General features: G+C 34.5%; 2 protein-coding genes across 2 annotated transcripts; one reads left to right on the top strand and one right to left on the bottom strand.

Annotated features, from left to right (window-relative positions):
- Positions 1–6209: 6209 nt before the first annotated feature.
- LOC132752219 (trypsin-2-like) lies at positions 6210–11559 on the bottom strand. The gene is made up of 6 exons (XM_060742528.1): positions 11490–11559; positions 10482–10662; positions 9521–9614; positions 8805–8979; positions 8120–8295; positions 6210–6659 (listed from the first exon to the last, which is right to left on the bottom strand). Exons 1-6 carry the CDS (start codon positions 11554–11556, stop codon positions 6480–6482), a joined length of 873 nt encoding a protein of 290 aa, XP_060598511.1. The 5' UTR covers positions 11557–11559; the 3' UTR covers positions 6210–6479.
- A 1065-nt stretch (positions 11560–12624) lies between these two features.
- Positions 12625–14912, top strand: LOC132752218 (uncharacterized). The gene is made up of 4 exons (XM_060742527.1): positions 12625–12761; positions 13288–13435; positions 13826–13971; positions 14795–14912. The coding sequence occupies exons 1-4, from the start codon at positions 12719–12721 to the stop codon at positions 14869–14871; spliced, it is 414 nt and encodes a 137-aa protein (XP_060598510.1). The 5' UTR covers positions 12625–12718; the 3' UTR covers positions 14872–14912.
- Positions 14913–15859: the final 947 nt, after the last annotated feature.

Below are 15859 nucleotides of genomic sequence, written 5' to 3'. Positions count from 1 at the left end.
AAAGATAAAAAAATTAAGAAATAAAATTCAAGGAAAATACTATTGGGAAATATTGAGCAAAGACATGTCAAATTACATCATAGTTATTCCATTTAATGTTTGCAATGTAAGCAATTATTTAAAAAACCAATACAGCAAAATTTACAACCTATTCTGCTGCCTAGTGCCACAGGTGGCCCACAACAGTGTTTGAATGGTATAATTACTGCTTTGTATAGTGACCTTAAAATGAAATTTTTTGCAAACCTTATAATATGTAAATAAATAAACAAGGGGCATTTACCGGGAAATAGAGAAATTTTCCTCACCTTCAAATTCATGGCGAGATTTTCCACTAAATTAAATAAAAAAAGATTTATTTTTCCCAAAAACATACCCCGCGTTCTATTATATAAATCCACAAAAAAAATCACTAAACTCTATTTTGATTCCCTTTAGCCCATTTTAAAGAAATTATATTCAAAAACCGTTCACTTCTGTCACAAAATTGCTTAAAGTCGTACGAGAATGGTCGGCAACACCGAAAATTCCAAACGGGAAAAAATATCAATTTTTAAAAGGGTGAGGTACAAATAAAAACGCATGCAAACAATAACACAACATAGTTTCTAAATTACCGTACCTCGCGCAAATAGTCATGAAGCGTCTATATTCGTTCTGTTTTCGAACGAAAATCTTCAAATCAGAGCAGGAATCTGCTTGTCGACGTAGACATCTTGGGGAAACCCCGGTCACGTGACTTCAGCCGGGATGTAATTCCGAGACCTTCCCATTGGTTCGGTAGGAACTTTGTTTATAACGACAACCAATTGAAAGGTTTCCAAATACCCATGACCAGAAATTTCCCCAAACATGTATTCGCTGAAGCAGATTTCTGCACTGATTTGAATATTTCGTTCAAAACAGACGAATATAGAGCGCTTCACGACTATATACCATCCAAACACTGTGTGGGCCCCCTGTGGCCTAGTGAGTTAGTATAAGTTGTGTTCTCATATTTCCAAGGCAATTACATTTTAACATCTTCAAAAGCAATATTATTATAGACGTTGAAATATGATTTTTTTTCAAAACGGTTAATGTTAAGTTTTTTGATATATATGATCAGTACATGTGCTGGGATTGACTAATATGCATTTAATTTTGTATTTATAAGGCGTTTTGAGCCCCAAGTGTCTGTGAAAAAGAGCATGGTTTCAAAATGTACCAAATATGTCTCCTTAACTTTTCTAAACTGGGCAAGGTACTTTTTCACAAATTGGATAGGAAAAGGACTAATTGGTCTTACTCTAGTCTGTGTTAGTTTAATTTAGCATTTAAAATTTATTTAGCTGTTTAACTTTAGAACGGCATGAACGGCGTTTAGAACTGTTTAAACTGTTAAACATTAATCTGTTAATCTAGGAAAAAAACTAACCGATATAACAGATAGACTGAAACAAAGGACAAAACTAAGATTATTAGAACTTCTCTAACATTTCATTACTTGCCTAGTCATAATTTTGTGTTCAAATTATCAGCAAACGATAAGAAAAATAATTCAATACAAATTAACTCCCTTGAAAACAGAACGCGTCACGCCATGTTTTTCATAAAATGTCCTTGTTTGACTGGTACACTGTTATAAATCGGAAAAACTAAGCATTTTCTTTACATTTCAGCTACGGAACTTTAGCCAAATTGTTCAGTAGCGTTTCAAAAAGTATGTTACCTTTATAAAAATTTTCGGACTGGTCGAATTCCTTTGGAGAACGTCAAAATAACCGTTTCACAACATCACTACCGCCTTCCATTGGTGATCCGGAAACTATCGAAGTAAGCTCGTTAATTCCCGTATTTCATCGTTAATTTCCGGTATTTTCCGTTAATCACCGTAAAAATTTAAAATAGAACAACCGGTCGTATTTCATAATATTTTAACATTTAATTTTGACGTTGATTTCACTACTGTACACCATGCTTTAATTACATCCTCGTGCTACATGATTGTCATTTAACATGTTGAAGCATATAGGCAACTGAATCCACATGATCATTGACAATTCTTTATCGGTGCACAAGAAAAAAGACAAGAGAGAAATAAAATTGGATAGACAGAATAAAGACACGGACACAGGTTTTGCTAGTACAAATTAAAAAGAAATTAAGTAGGCCTACCAGTAAACAGTTGTACACAGTTACTTTTCAGCCATCTAGGCAAGACCAAACTAGCTTCCGTGGTGGTACGCAGGTTCGAGATCCAGGCTGCTGGCATAGTTCAATACCAAGTCTTGTTAATAAATTAACCCATGTTTAATTAAAGGTGGTCATTGGAGGAAACAAAATCGTCTAACTTGAACTTTACTTCAAAAGCTACTAACAAAACCCTGTATCAGGACATGTATGTTCTATGGTGGCTGATTTGGTACGCTTTTGTGCGTCTCGTTGGTGCTAGCGACAACAGGACAAAGGGCCAAACACCGAGTAGTTATGTTACTTGAACAAAACATTGAAGTTACAGTTACAGATATTGTGGACATTGTATGATTGAAATAAGTCTATATCATTCATTTGACATCTTTTTTTTAACATTTACAGAGTTCACTGTGACAACTACTGTGAAATCATAACGGTCTAACCTGACCCACGCGGGTCAAAAAAGGAAACCATCATTTTATTCTTTATTTGGAGAAAAGTTTTGTTCCTGTCACTGTCATTTTGAAGACATTTACAGAATAATGAATGAAAAATTCAAAATGAAGTTCTAAATGACAATTTGTCTTGTCTCCTTTTAAAGTAGTCAGTGGAAATGGGTTTAAGAAAAATGTTTATTCAAGAAAACTGTTTTCCATGCTATACAAGTAATTTAAAATTCTGAAAATTTACTCGCGTAAACCAGAAAAAACACGATCAAATATTACAACTTTTCTCATTTATAAAGGAAATCCTAGTTATAAGATGCAACCAGTATGTCAAGGACGAAACGCATTTACAGATGAAATATGACAGTGTTTAAAATAAACTACTCACATCTTTAAACTACTCAATCTCTTCAGGATTTGTTTGAATGTTAAGCATCGTTCGGTTGTAAGATTTTGTTGAACTCGTAGAAGGCGTTAGTGACATTTTATTCATACGCATTGCACTGACACCGACAAGAGGTTCATGACAATACCCCCACTTTAATTGTTCTACGAAAAATGGATCTTAAATAATCAGTTGCTGTGCCCGAGGGTGAAGTGACTCATTGACTTATATATCATTATTTGCTATGAACATGATGAATAAACTTCTGCTTGTCACACTGATTTGATACATGTAGTATATGTAGGACCTACCGTCCTTCCTCTGATGCTTATATCAATCATACACAGCCCAACCTCATTTTTATTTCGATTTTATTATCAATATCAAACAAAATCAAATCGAGATGAAGTTAAGTGTTATAAAATACCTATATTAGGCGATTCATAAAATATTTTGTATTTTATAGATGTACCTATTTCTGGTTACTAACAATACATTATTAAGTAAACATTTAATATCAATGACAAGTTACCTTGGTTACCATGAGCCAATATTACAGAGGGTTGAATATACTATATAATTATTCAATACACAAGTTCAAGTGCAATAATCTTGTAAGCGATGTGAAAAAAAATATATGAAAATGTGAAAAGGTTCAAAGAAAGCGACAACGAAAGTGGTATGATTTTATTATTACAATACGTGTTTTATGCATAAAGAGTACGGGTAAAAAACGGCTGTCAAACACAGAGCATATTTTATATGTAAACTACTAGTATATATTAGTTTGAAAGACGCACGAAAACAATCTACAAAAGCTATTGTAAAAATTGTAAGAAAGGAACAATTGACATATATAAAATACGGTCAAATGATTTGAAAACACTGTTTTTTCCCTTGTTGTTTTTTACGACGCATCAACAGTGTAAAGGTCATATGGCGACTTTCCAGCTTTACTGGTGGAAGAAGTCCTCAGAGTCCCCAGGTGTCCCTCCGTGCATTATTTCACAAACGTGTACCTCAGTAGAACCGCCGACGTTCAATAGGTTAGCACATGAACAAATCCAAAGTACCTGTGAGGGTGGGGTTGTTGGGGTTGGGATCCGTTGATGCAAGTTAGTACTAGTAAGTAGAATCAGACTGAACACGTGTACGCAAACTATATTAACATTATCAATTATTATAGTCTCCAAATAAATTTCGAAATGAAAGAAAATGAGCCGCGTCACGACAAAACCAACATAGTGCGTTGCGCGGAAGCGCAGGCTGGTCTGGATCCATGCTGGTCGCAAACCCATTATGTTGGTTTTGTCGTGACGCGGCTCAAATAAGTAAAGATCTTGAGCGTCTCCTTTTCTTTCTTCGATCTTCACATGACATTAACACATGTACACGTGTTGTTTTGTTACACCGTGTCTATATAAGGTCTTCGAGGTACCTTAAACACCCATAAGGGTATCCGGACCCACCGCTGTTATGGATACTCTGAGCATTGAAAGCGATATTATGCGGATACATACAGATGTATTATACTGGAAAAACTTTAGGTATTTCAATTATAATTCAATTGTTACTTGAAATCTTATGGTCAAACGTTTATGCCTAATATGTTTTTCCCGCTTTTAAGTAACATTTTTAAATCATGCAAAAAAGACAAGTTGACCATTCCATTGAGAGAAGTACACATTATTTTTCTTCTTTTATTGTTGCGATACAATGCGTCAATTTGTTGTACAAAGTTGGCGTATTTTCCCTTTGCCATACATGTAAAATACCGTAGATCTTCAAATATTTCACAACAGCTAAAATCAAGAAATTACAAAAAAACCTGTTTCTTATGCAAACTTTTAGAGTTTTTTCTTATTTCTCCAGACGTTCGTACATTGAGGTAGCACGTCAGAAAACAACACTTTCAGTGCCGATATTTTGTCGTTTTTTTAGTCCACTGTGTGTATCTCAGATATTGTTTAATTTTCTTGAGTATGAATGCTTATTCTGCAGAATATAAAAGGATTTGCTCGGTTGTACGATGTACAACTTGAAGTAAGCACTTTTTGAGAAATCGAATCAAAATGAGAACCGACATTTTTGTGTGGAAATATAGGTTCTGCAGGGCATACGCCCCAGGTAATATATTTAAGTAATTCGTAGTTATTAAAGTACCAGTTCCTTCAATGATGAATCTTAATTGATTTTTGCGTTTAGTTTTATTGCATTTACCACTCTCACAAGCAGTAGTTTTCACGGACTGAACAAAAAACAAGACCGAACTGACAAGTTTAATAATTTTAATTGTCTATCTAGAAAGATGTATATTCTTTGAATTGTCGTATTCCTTAGAGTGTCTATCGACGAGCTGTCGTAGATTTCTAGTAAGAAAGTGTCGTTAATACACGAACATAAACTATATTGAAGAAAAAAGAACATATATAGATATCCCGCGTGTTTAAAGGAGCTCCACTGAAGATTAAAAGCTTGAAAACAGAAAAAAGCTTTACTTAGTTTTACGGGTCACTTAAGATGGAAAAACATGCAAAAGATGATAAAGGTAAACGAACAAATTTCAAAAAATTGAAAAATCATTTTTGTGCAATTTTACCACGATTTAAAGCTTTCCATTTTTAATTCATTTCATTTAGCACAATAAAATGATTATTCGGAGGGAACGAATAACATCTGAAACTTTGCACGCAACTAATTATTATTTTATAACTTCATCAAACGGTATTGAAATCTTGAAACAATATTTCCTGTTCCGTCTTGTCAAAACGTAAAATAAAAAGGAAAACGAGATTAAGAAAGGTTAGTGGTGGCAGATTGACAAAATATGTTTGTCTTATGTTCTTTAATCAACATTGTGATACATTTGTACTAATGACAACGCAAACTACGCAGACAAAGATCAGAAGGCACATCCATGTTGTCTGATCACGACCGGTCTGCAAAGATCAGCCGGCACATCCATGTTGTCTGATCATGGCCGGTCTGCAAAGATCAGCCGGCACATCCATGTTGTCTAATCATGGCGGTCTGCAAAGATCAGCCGGCACATCCATGTTGTCTGATCACGGCCGGTCTGCAAAGATCAGCCGGCACATCCATGTTGTCTGATCACGGCCGGTCTGCAAAGATCAGCCGGCACATCCATGTTGTCTGATCATGGCCGGTCTGCAAAGATCAGCCGGCACATCCATGTTGTCTGATCACGGCCGGTCTGCAAAGATCAGCCGGCACATCCATGTTGTCTGATCATGGCCGGTCTGCAAAGATCAGCCGGCACATCCATGTTGTCTGATCACGGCCGGTCTGCAAAGATCAGCCGGCACATCCATGTTGTCTAATCATGGCCGGTCTGCACACTCCGCTATTCAGTCAGTACTTATTTTGAAACGTTCCCTAAAATGATGAATGGTTTGTCCAGATTAAAATATAAAAAAAGTCCATAGACTAAGCGTTGAAAAACCATATTTTTTTTATCCTCTTCCTATATTGTAATTGTTCATTGTTGTTTGTATCCAATCGTAGTAGGAAGAGACCCGGATGTAAACACTTGGTCGAAACTCGCCAGTAACCTGGTCACGGCACCCTTGTACACCCCAAGAAGTTACTCCTGCAAGCATGCTGTTACATACTAACGGGCCACCACTGTCACCCTGAAAATATATTGTCATGTTACAGTGGATTGGTCTGTAATTGCCACAACTTCTAATATTGATAAAAAAGCAATAGAAATGTATCAGTTGCATACTCTTATAAAATATATGTTTGAAAGCGTTTGTGCGAGCATATGTATGTTGAAAAATAAGATTTTGTTCTGGAACATTTTAATATGCTATATACATATATGTAATATCGGGTTATGTATCTCACTCTTGTCAACAACATTTACATGAAATTCGTCCGAAGGATTGTTGTGTCCAAGTATGAAGGCAATCCATAGACAAATAAAAATAGAAGACCAATGTTAAAGTCTAGACGGCAACGACAACATCACTGCAGCGATAGCTCGAAATTTTTCTTCGAAAAAGAAAAAAGCATAAATTTAGATAATGTAAATTTTTACGTTGATTGAGGTTTATTCAGAATATTCATACCGACCTGTGCATTATAAATACAAGGGATGTGAGGGCCGTTTTTCATCAGGTGATATTTATTGCAGACGCAGTTATCATGCTTATAAGGATAACCACCATAATATTATGTAACTATGCATCTCCGATCATATTTAAAAGTTGTCTAATCGTCTGCTATAATCACTATCATTATAATATGCGTCAAGTAGATGTTACATCTAGAATGCAATACAAATTTAAATTTAAATAAGAACCAATTTTTGATGTAATGATATATATCTGTGCTACACAGTTTTGTCGTGAAGTCGCGAAGGAGATAGCTGTATAGTTATTTGGCTGTAGGTTAATTTACAAAAGTAACCTAAAAGTCGGTTCAAACCCGCACGCTTACTAACTCTTTTAAAAGAATGTACACATACTGTGCTCTTCCTTGGAAACATTTAAAAAAAATATGAAATTTCATTCTATATATTGAGGTGTAGAACTTTTCACATTTGTAGAACTTATAACTCATTCTAAAGTTGTGAAATGTTACATAAACAATAAAACCACTTCGTTTATTATGTAAGTTAACTAGAAATAATTGCTTATAAATAAAACAATCGTCTGACAGTGAAACGGTGACTTTGTTTCCTTACGCGTTGAACCAATATATTATAGATTGTATTTGGTTGGGTTTTACGTGTAGTATAGAAAGACCTCAGGTGCCCTTCCGTACATTATTTCAGGCACAAACGGGCACCTGGGTGGAACCGCCGACGTTCCGTAAGCTAGTTGGATAGAACCACCACATGAAAGAATACGAATCAACAGCGGTGGGGGTGGGGAGTGGTTGAAGTCAACGACCTTTACCACTCACCCATTGACGCCCTTACCATATCCTATAGATATTTGGCACCGAAAGCTTCCTATGCATATATTTTTTTCTTGCATATCAGATAGAATTATCTACCGCTTACGCCGGTGCTAGAAAAACTTGTCTTACACCCCTACCCCAATGTAAGAAAAGTCTCCGTCAAGAAATAATTCTATGTACACACGCTGCAAGCAGCTGCCCCGTTGACTGGATCTTCCCCATTAAACACACAGATCTGTCCTGGATACAGGTGTAATGTGGTATTCGGCCAAAGCTGATTCCAAAACTCGTCGCAATCTGCCACACTCATCACAGTGATGTTCACTTCTTGCAGGACATTCGGAATAACTCCATTAGTATCTGTAAATTGGATTTACTGATAATATAACTTTATAATACCGCAAATTGATAAGGTCTTTCTTTTAATCGGACAACCGTGACGTCATCCATATACGCCGCTGCTTCAAAGCGTTAACTGTATAAATACGCGCCCAATGATAGCATTCACTAAATTTGATCTTATGTTGGACACGTGATAAATATAATAGTATATTCGTGTAGTTGCATTACTAAATTTACTGAACTTGTTGAAAACAATAATATTATTCTATAATTGTGTTCAACTCGTGCAATAAATTCATATGCAGTAATGGGAATGTACATTCAGTCATTCAATATTCTCTATTTTATACCATAGACCATTTATTTATTTGTTATTCATTTTAATTTAGATCCACTTATTACGATATTTCTCCCCAGCATGCAAAGGGTTTAAGTCTTAGACTAAATTGTGTCATTAATTGTAACCCGAAAAGCGCAAACATTACAGGCATGATGCTTAATATTTAGTATTAACATTTGCTACCTACCGTTCAGACCCCAGCCGCTAATTGTACACATTTCTCCAGAGAAATCTTCATCTTTATCGCTTGCCATGGGAATGATGGTGGATTTGTCCAGTACTTCCGTTTGTAGAACAAGCAGTGCTATATCATTTGGAAATAATGTCAGGTCATAATCCTGAGTGGGAATCCAACCATGGTGCTGCAAATTAATGAACAAGACTCGTAAAATTTCTTGTCTATTTGTGGAGTAAAATAAAAGATAATAATTTACTTTTTATATTCTTGAAATGTTTGAATGTCAACAGTTATTTTTTAGGGGTGCGTTTCACTAACGTTTCTTTGCATGTAATAAAAAGAAAATTTGTCAAGTTTAGTGTAAGATCGAAATATAATTCACCTCGTGAAAACCAAACGTTCATATTTCACTCGTGGCTGGCCACTCGTGAAAATTAATATACCTTTTGGTGCTCAAAAATGACAAAAAAAGTATATAAGATCAAATAATATTTCACTCGTGAAAACCAGCTCTAATATACGCCCCTCGGGAAAATATTATATCTGGTATTCGCTTTGTAAAAAATTATCGCACACAAATTTTTATTAATGAACAAATATTTTTAGTAGGATAGAATAGATATTATGGTATAGCATATAAAATCAGAGTTTTACCATATAAATATTGGATACAGATCAAAAATTAAATTTATTGAATATTGCAACGTTTAATATGCCATACATACTATATAAATTCTTTGAACTCTTATCTCTTGTTCACCAACATCCGTATCCTCTAGTCTGTGATCGTTCACTATAACTCTGAACTCTTCTGCTGGACTGGAATATATCAGTTCGATTTTTGATAAATCATTAAGTAATTATCTGGGATATAGTTCAAGACTGGTTTGTATGAAATTGAAAATCTTCAAAACGAATATTTATGTAAATAATCATACCATGATTTTTGTTTTGATGCTATCATATATATGTTATATTCGAAGGATAAACAATTCTAAATCTTTTTTTAAAATTAATAATAACAAAACTTCTTGAAAGCGCCATTGTAAAATGATAGACTGTGGCACTATTAATACAGTGTATGTTACTTATTTTTTGTTTTATATAGGTTTAAAAATTGAAAAACTAAATAGTCATTTCATTTTGTAAAATCGCATGATTAAACACTCTGTATTTGCACGGGGAGGAACTGTTACACGAAGGGTGGGGTTCTTATGATAACTTGTCAGGAGGTCTTGTGAAAACTGTCACGGAGTTCGTCGGAAAACTTTTGTACATACTACAAACTCCGTAACAGTTATCACAAGAACTTCTGACATGTTATCATAAGAACTCCATCCCTCTTGTAACAGTCCCCCCCCCCCCCCCGTGATTTGAGTATATTGAAATAAATTAACTCGAATGATGGTCCTATACTAGTTATGCAAGTGTGACCGAGCGGTTAACGCGTCGGGCTTGCAAGTCGCATGGTTGGGACAAGCCGTTGTTTCCTTGAGCGAGAAACATTACACAAGTTGCTTAACACTACCTGTCATTGAGCCAAAACCCTGATGGGGACCTTGACAAGTACTGGCTGGTTCCAAGAACGGACTTGAAAGTGTTTCAACGAGCTAATAGCTTCAAACGCAACCGAACTTAAACAAATCCCATACATGTATAATCTGAACTAATTCCTTGAATACCTACGCATAGTCGACGCAATGAGCTGCTGTCAGCACATATTTAGCATCAATAACTGATCCACCACACATGTGGTACCAAAACTGACCAAATGCGAACCACTGGACGGTGACCTGGTGTGGATTCGAGCCCGGTTCGGCATCTTCCCCGTTAATTACCTTCTCAAGCAGACGACCTGTTGGAGACGCTGAAGTAATAGACAAAATTAATTTCATGTAAGTGTTTTAACTGTATTTGGTAGTACTAGTATTCTTTGAAAATACCCGGTAATATAACGTTGACGTAGCAATGAATTTATGAATAATAAATTCACTATTTTCAAATTATGCTTTACTTACAATGTTATAGATGTAACAGGTAGTTTCTACTAGTCCAGTGAATTCTATTTGAAACAGCTTGACTAGCCCTATAGCCATATCAGATGCATATAATTAAATTTATTTTCTTAACTCGGGCCAGAGAAGCCGATACATGACAGTGCAGACTATAGTGCAAGGTTGTGGTCATGCTGCACGAATATGGCAACTAAAAAAACTCAACTTTATCTAAATAAATAAAGGCCTCCGGTCCATAATACACATCAGTATAAATATAATATTGTATACATGTATTGAATGTTGTTGCATAACATTTGAAATTAGAATAAAATAAGTCAAGAGCTGTTACTTTTCAACGAGTGAAGTACAGAGATAGTTTACAATTTTTTTCTTCATTTTGTGTATTCATCAGCGAATAAAAATCATTGATTGCAGTACCATTTGAATACCAATTATAGTGATAATTAGTTCGAATGTCATTATACTTAGAACATTGAAAAAGACATAAAATTCACAATCACTAGCAGTTACATTATTTAAGTTAAAAAAAAATAAACATTTTCTTTCATGAAGTGGTATATTATTTTGTCTCCCCATTCCAATCGTTAATTTGTGACAGGAACATCGAAACCTTGCAAGAGCAGCATACTATATCTTAAAAAAATTAAATATTTAAGTATTAACATAATTATCTTACCTTGTACACTATCAAATCCTTGTTGAATTACAAGTAGATAAAGTCCTAGTATCTTCACCAGCATCATTTTCACTGTATAAAAACACCGAGTTAGCGTATCATCCACAAGAACTAGAATGGAAGTTAAGAATTGCGTGCCTTTAATAAAAATGTATAAATTTAGGACAAAGTTTAAGGTAAGTAAGTTTGTTGCTTTTTAATATGTTTTTATCAATCAAGGATACTTGTTGTATATGCCATCTCCGCCTCAAGATTATTTTTATTAATCCCGTGTCCTATAAATCAAAATAAGGTCGATTTATGTATGTTAAATACTTACATGCATGTATATACACTAACAGCAGAGCCTTAAATTATCAGAAAATGAAATTTATGCAGCCGGTCGAGGATTTATTAAAAATAGCCATGGAGAGAAAAAAAACTATAGTCTTAACAGGGCTCGAACTTAAAAAGCTATAATAGCCATAGTCAATCAACTAATAATAATTATATAAATGTTTTTTTCTGATATTATCATAACATTTGCAATTTAACCATTTTATATAACTATCTCCCGAGAAAAGAATAATAAATTTTAGAGTTATTGCCCCTGAGCTGATACATACACTCATATGAAATTGTATCTTCTGTCTAATAATTCTGCATTTAGATTAACATTTAAGATGCATTTAAGACTTCATTTCACTACAGTCAATGTGAGTAAAGGCATCGTGCATATCCAGTTAGGCAGGAATGTGCAAATAACGTAAAAGTAGAGCCAAATTTGTGCAACGTTTTTGCCAAACCGAAAAACACAGTTAGCAAACGTATGCGCTAATTCATTTCTTCCAATTTGGTGTACAATTAAAAATATTGGTCCATATACCTATCGCGGTGCTCGTTTTCGCCACTAAAATTAGTAAATTGCACAATTCTGCGTTACTTTTGCACAATTCCTGTTTTGTTTTAAAAAGAATATCAATTCATTACAATCTATATATGGACGCGAAAGGTATTGTTGGTACTGTATGTGAAGTTTTTATTTTTAGATAGCGTTGCATTAATCAAAATGATGCCTGATAAGTTGATAACACTGTGACAGAGGTTAACCTGTGACGAAAATCCATCGACATGAGTGGAATCTTATCTAATTTCCATGATGTTCTCATTCGACATATACATTGTGCAATATAAATTAGATTACCACGCCATACGTGAATTATAATCTCTACATTAAACATAGGGTGATCATGCTTGGATTTCTGTGCTTTATTTGTGCATTCTTTATTGGCGGTCAGTTCCTTTTTTATACTTATTTTATTCTTGATTAAGAAAACGTTTGAAAGATCCTTTAAAGCTGTCCACTGTATTTTCCAAGATCCTGTTTATGACTGTTATTTTAGTTCATCAGACCTTCCCAGTGTTGAGAATGATTGCATTTTTGCGTATGAAATTGATGATATACAAAAGGAAAAATCGGAAAATATCATCTACGTTTAATCCTTTGAAATTATTGTTTTTGAATAGGGTTTTACTATTCAACAAAAAAAAAAACAACAACAAACTTCTCACAACAGAAACAAACTTGTAAAATTTAAGTACGCCCAATATGTCTGCCCATGTGTCTTATGCATTACATGTTTCTCGCTCACACTGACGTGTGGAAGCTAGTTTAAGGCCCATGTCATTTACTGATGGAGAGATAGGTCTGAATCATTGACACTATACAAATTAAGAAAAAAACTATATAAATTTAACGACATATTTGATATAATAAATCAGCAAGTTCACTATAACATACTTTGATTCAATCTTGCAGCTAATGGACAGACAGATTGCTCGACTTTGCCCGACGGACATTACAATATAGGATGTAAAGTGTATGATGTTTGTACAAATCACGTTCTGACAACAGTTGAGTGTAAACAGAACAAGGTCTACAACAACGTGACAAAAGCGTGTGATTAGTAAGTAAACATTATATATAGTCAAAGGTTTCTTTTTTCTTATTCATACTCTGCCGGTCGAACTCCATTAATTCTCTCCACGAGTTTTACTTCTAGGATGAATATTAGGCAATCTGAATGAATAAAGGAATTGGCCACAGTCATCCCTGCCATTACAACTTCTTATTTTTCAACGGAAGTTTCAAACAATATACAGATCTAAAAGAAAAGGTTCCATGGGTTCGCAAACTCAGAAACTTTTTAAAGTATATGAAGAATGAAAAACCACTATTTCATTGGCTAGATTTAAATCTGTTAAATGCCATCACAAGAATTTAGGAAGGGAAACATACATATTATATTCGCATTGGTTATTTGGTTATAATAGCATTATCTTTCTTTCCGTGACAGTCAGAATCACGTGGATCCCCCGTGCGGTCTCGTGAGAGACTGCTCAAATCAACCTGATGGTGCTTACACAGACTACAAACTAAACTGCACCTCCTATTACACGTGCAGTCATCATGTTTACTACGGACACAACTTTTGTACTCCAGGTATATATAATCTAACTAGGTTTATTTGTGTTCATTGCACCTTTTCGGCCTTTTCTATCAAAATGAGGATTCCAAATGGACTCTTTGATGTTTAAACCATAATATGTCCCTCACCGCTCTTGAACCTTTCGAGTCCCCGAGAGGGACTTTGGGTTCGTTCATGTGAGGATATCATACAGCTAGCTGACGGAACGTCGGTGGTTCTACTCAAATGCCCGTTTGTGCGTGAAAAAATGCAAGAAATGGCGCCCGTGGTCTTCCTCCACCAGTGAAGCTGGAAAGTCGTCATCTGACCTATACTTTGTGTATACGTCTCCTTATCGGAAGTTTGAATGGAAAAGATTTCATTGTGTTCTTAACAAGCAATCTGAACAAGATAAAAAGTCCAGTGAAATTTAACTGAAAGGACCAAAATGTTGAGAGAAGTTTAACGTAAATGGACGAAAGGCTGCGATTGTCTTTGTATCGTAGTGGTATACTAGTATTTTCTGGATCAATTTTCGTTATTCGGTCAAAAGAATAAGCTCGTTTAAGCATATTAGACTAAAGTTTGACGTGCTCAAGTACATGTTATCTATAAACCGTCCTGATCTGACGGTATTTTAATAATCATTTAATTGTAATTCCATATTTGATAGATTTATTAATACATGTGTATACTCTATAATTCTACTCTCTTAACGTTTTGCTCCAACTGTGTGAGCGCATTTACACATACGTTATATCCATTAACAAAAACAAACTTATTTTTCTGATCAAAGTTTATGAGAATGTGACACATATTTGTATAAGTTAAAGCGGTTTCAATCATCAATATTTCCAGGTACTGTATTCGAGCAATCTATGGGGACATGCGTGTGGCCTGCCGATGCCTACAAACCGTGTGGAACGAAAGTTTGAAATTAAAGTTACAAGTACAGAATAAAATATACAAAATTCAAGAGTTGTCCAGCTTAAGCGTTTATTGTATCATGAACAAATTTCATTTTCATTTCATTCTTTGTAGACAAGCACGGTACAAATGTACACATGAATATCAATAATGGGTGTAAACAATTTTTAAGAAGCTTTAAACCTGCTGAATACTTAATTAAACTTGTCTAGCTTCCATAAAAGATGTATGTGTTATGTTTTGTTTTTATTGACGACTTGCAAAATAAAACGTGTCATTCCGCATAAAATCATGCGTCTTATTCAAAATCATAAAAGACTCGACTGCTTCGCAGCCGAATGAAAACATTCACAAATGTACATTAGCTTTACATTTCATGACCAATTTTAAATTCTGGCTTTCTTGCAAAACATTTTAATACATTTTCTTCAAATGGAAAGACAATGTTTTCTAATATCCGCATACATAAAATTGACTGTCTAACTGTCTGTAGTTAACGAAATTAACCAGGCCATATTAAATCATGCGTGAGCACGTTGTCTGTACCTGAAGGGGAACTGATTCGGATTTGGACAAAACGCATCCAGACCTCGACACTTACTTTTTTAGCAGGTGGTAAATTCTATCGTGAATTAAATTATTTGGTGTTTTTTTTTATCTCCTTGTAAATAAACAACAGGACTCATATTTATGTTTACTTTTATATTGAAATTTCTCCCTAAACTCAAGGGAATAGTGAAACCATTTGTGTCTGTTACTTTCTTACCGTTATTCAAATATGCATTGCTGATACGTGGTACATCTTATAATCATGATAATTACATGTATCTTTTACAGATTAACGTTTTTAATAAAACTAATAAATTATCTTATTCTCGTCTTTGAAAACAAGGAAATATCTAAAGGATAAAAAAATAATAACAATTTTAAATATACATGTATAACTATAGTTAAGTTTATTTATCTCACTGATTTATTATGGAAACAGAATATTAA

This window comes from Ruditapes philippinarum, unplaced genomic scaffold (assembly GCF_026571515.1).
Source record: "Ruditapes philippinarum isolate M1 unplaced genomic scaffold, ASM2657151v2 ctg2645_1_1_1_1, whole genome shotgun sequence".
NCBI classification, from domain to species: Eukaryota; Metazoa; Mollusca; class Bivalvia; order Venerida; family Veneridae; genus Ruditapes; species Ruditapes philippinarum.
This window is presented reverse-complemented; position numbering and strand designations above follow the sequence as displayed.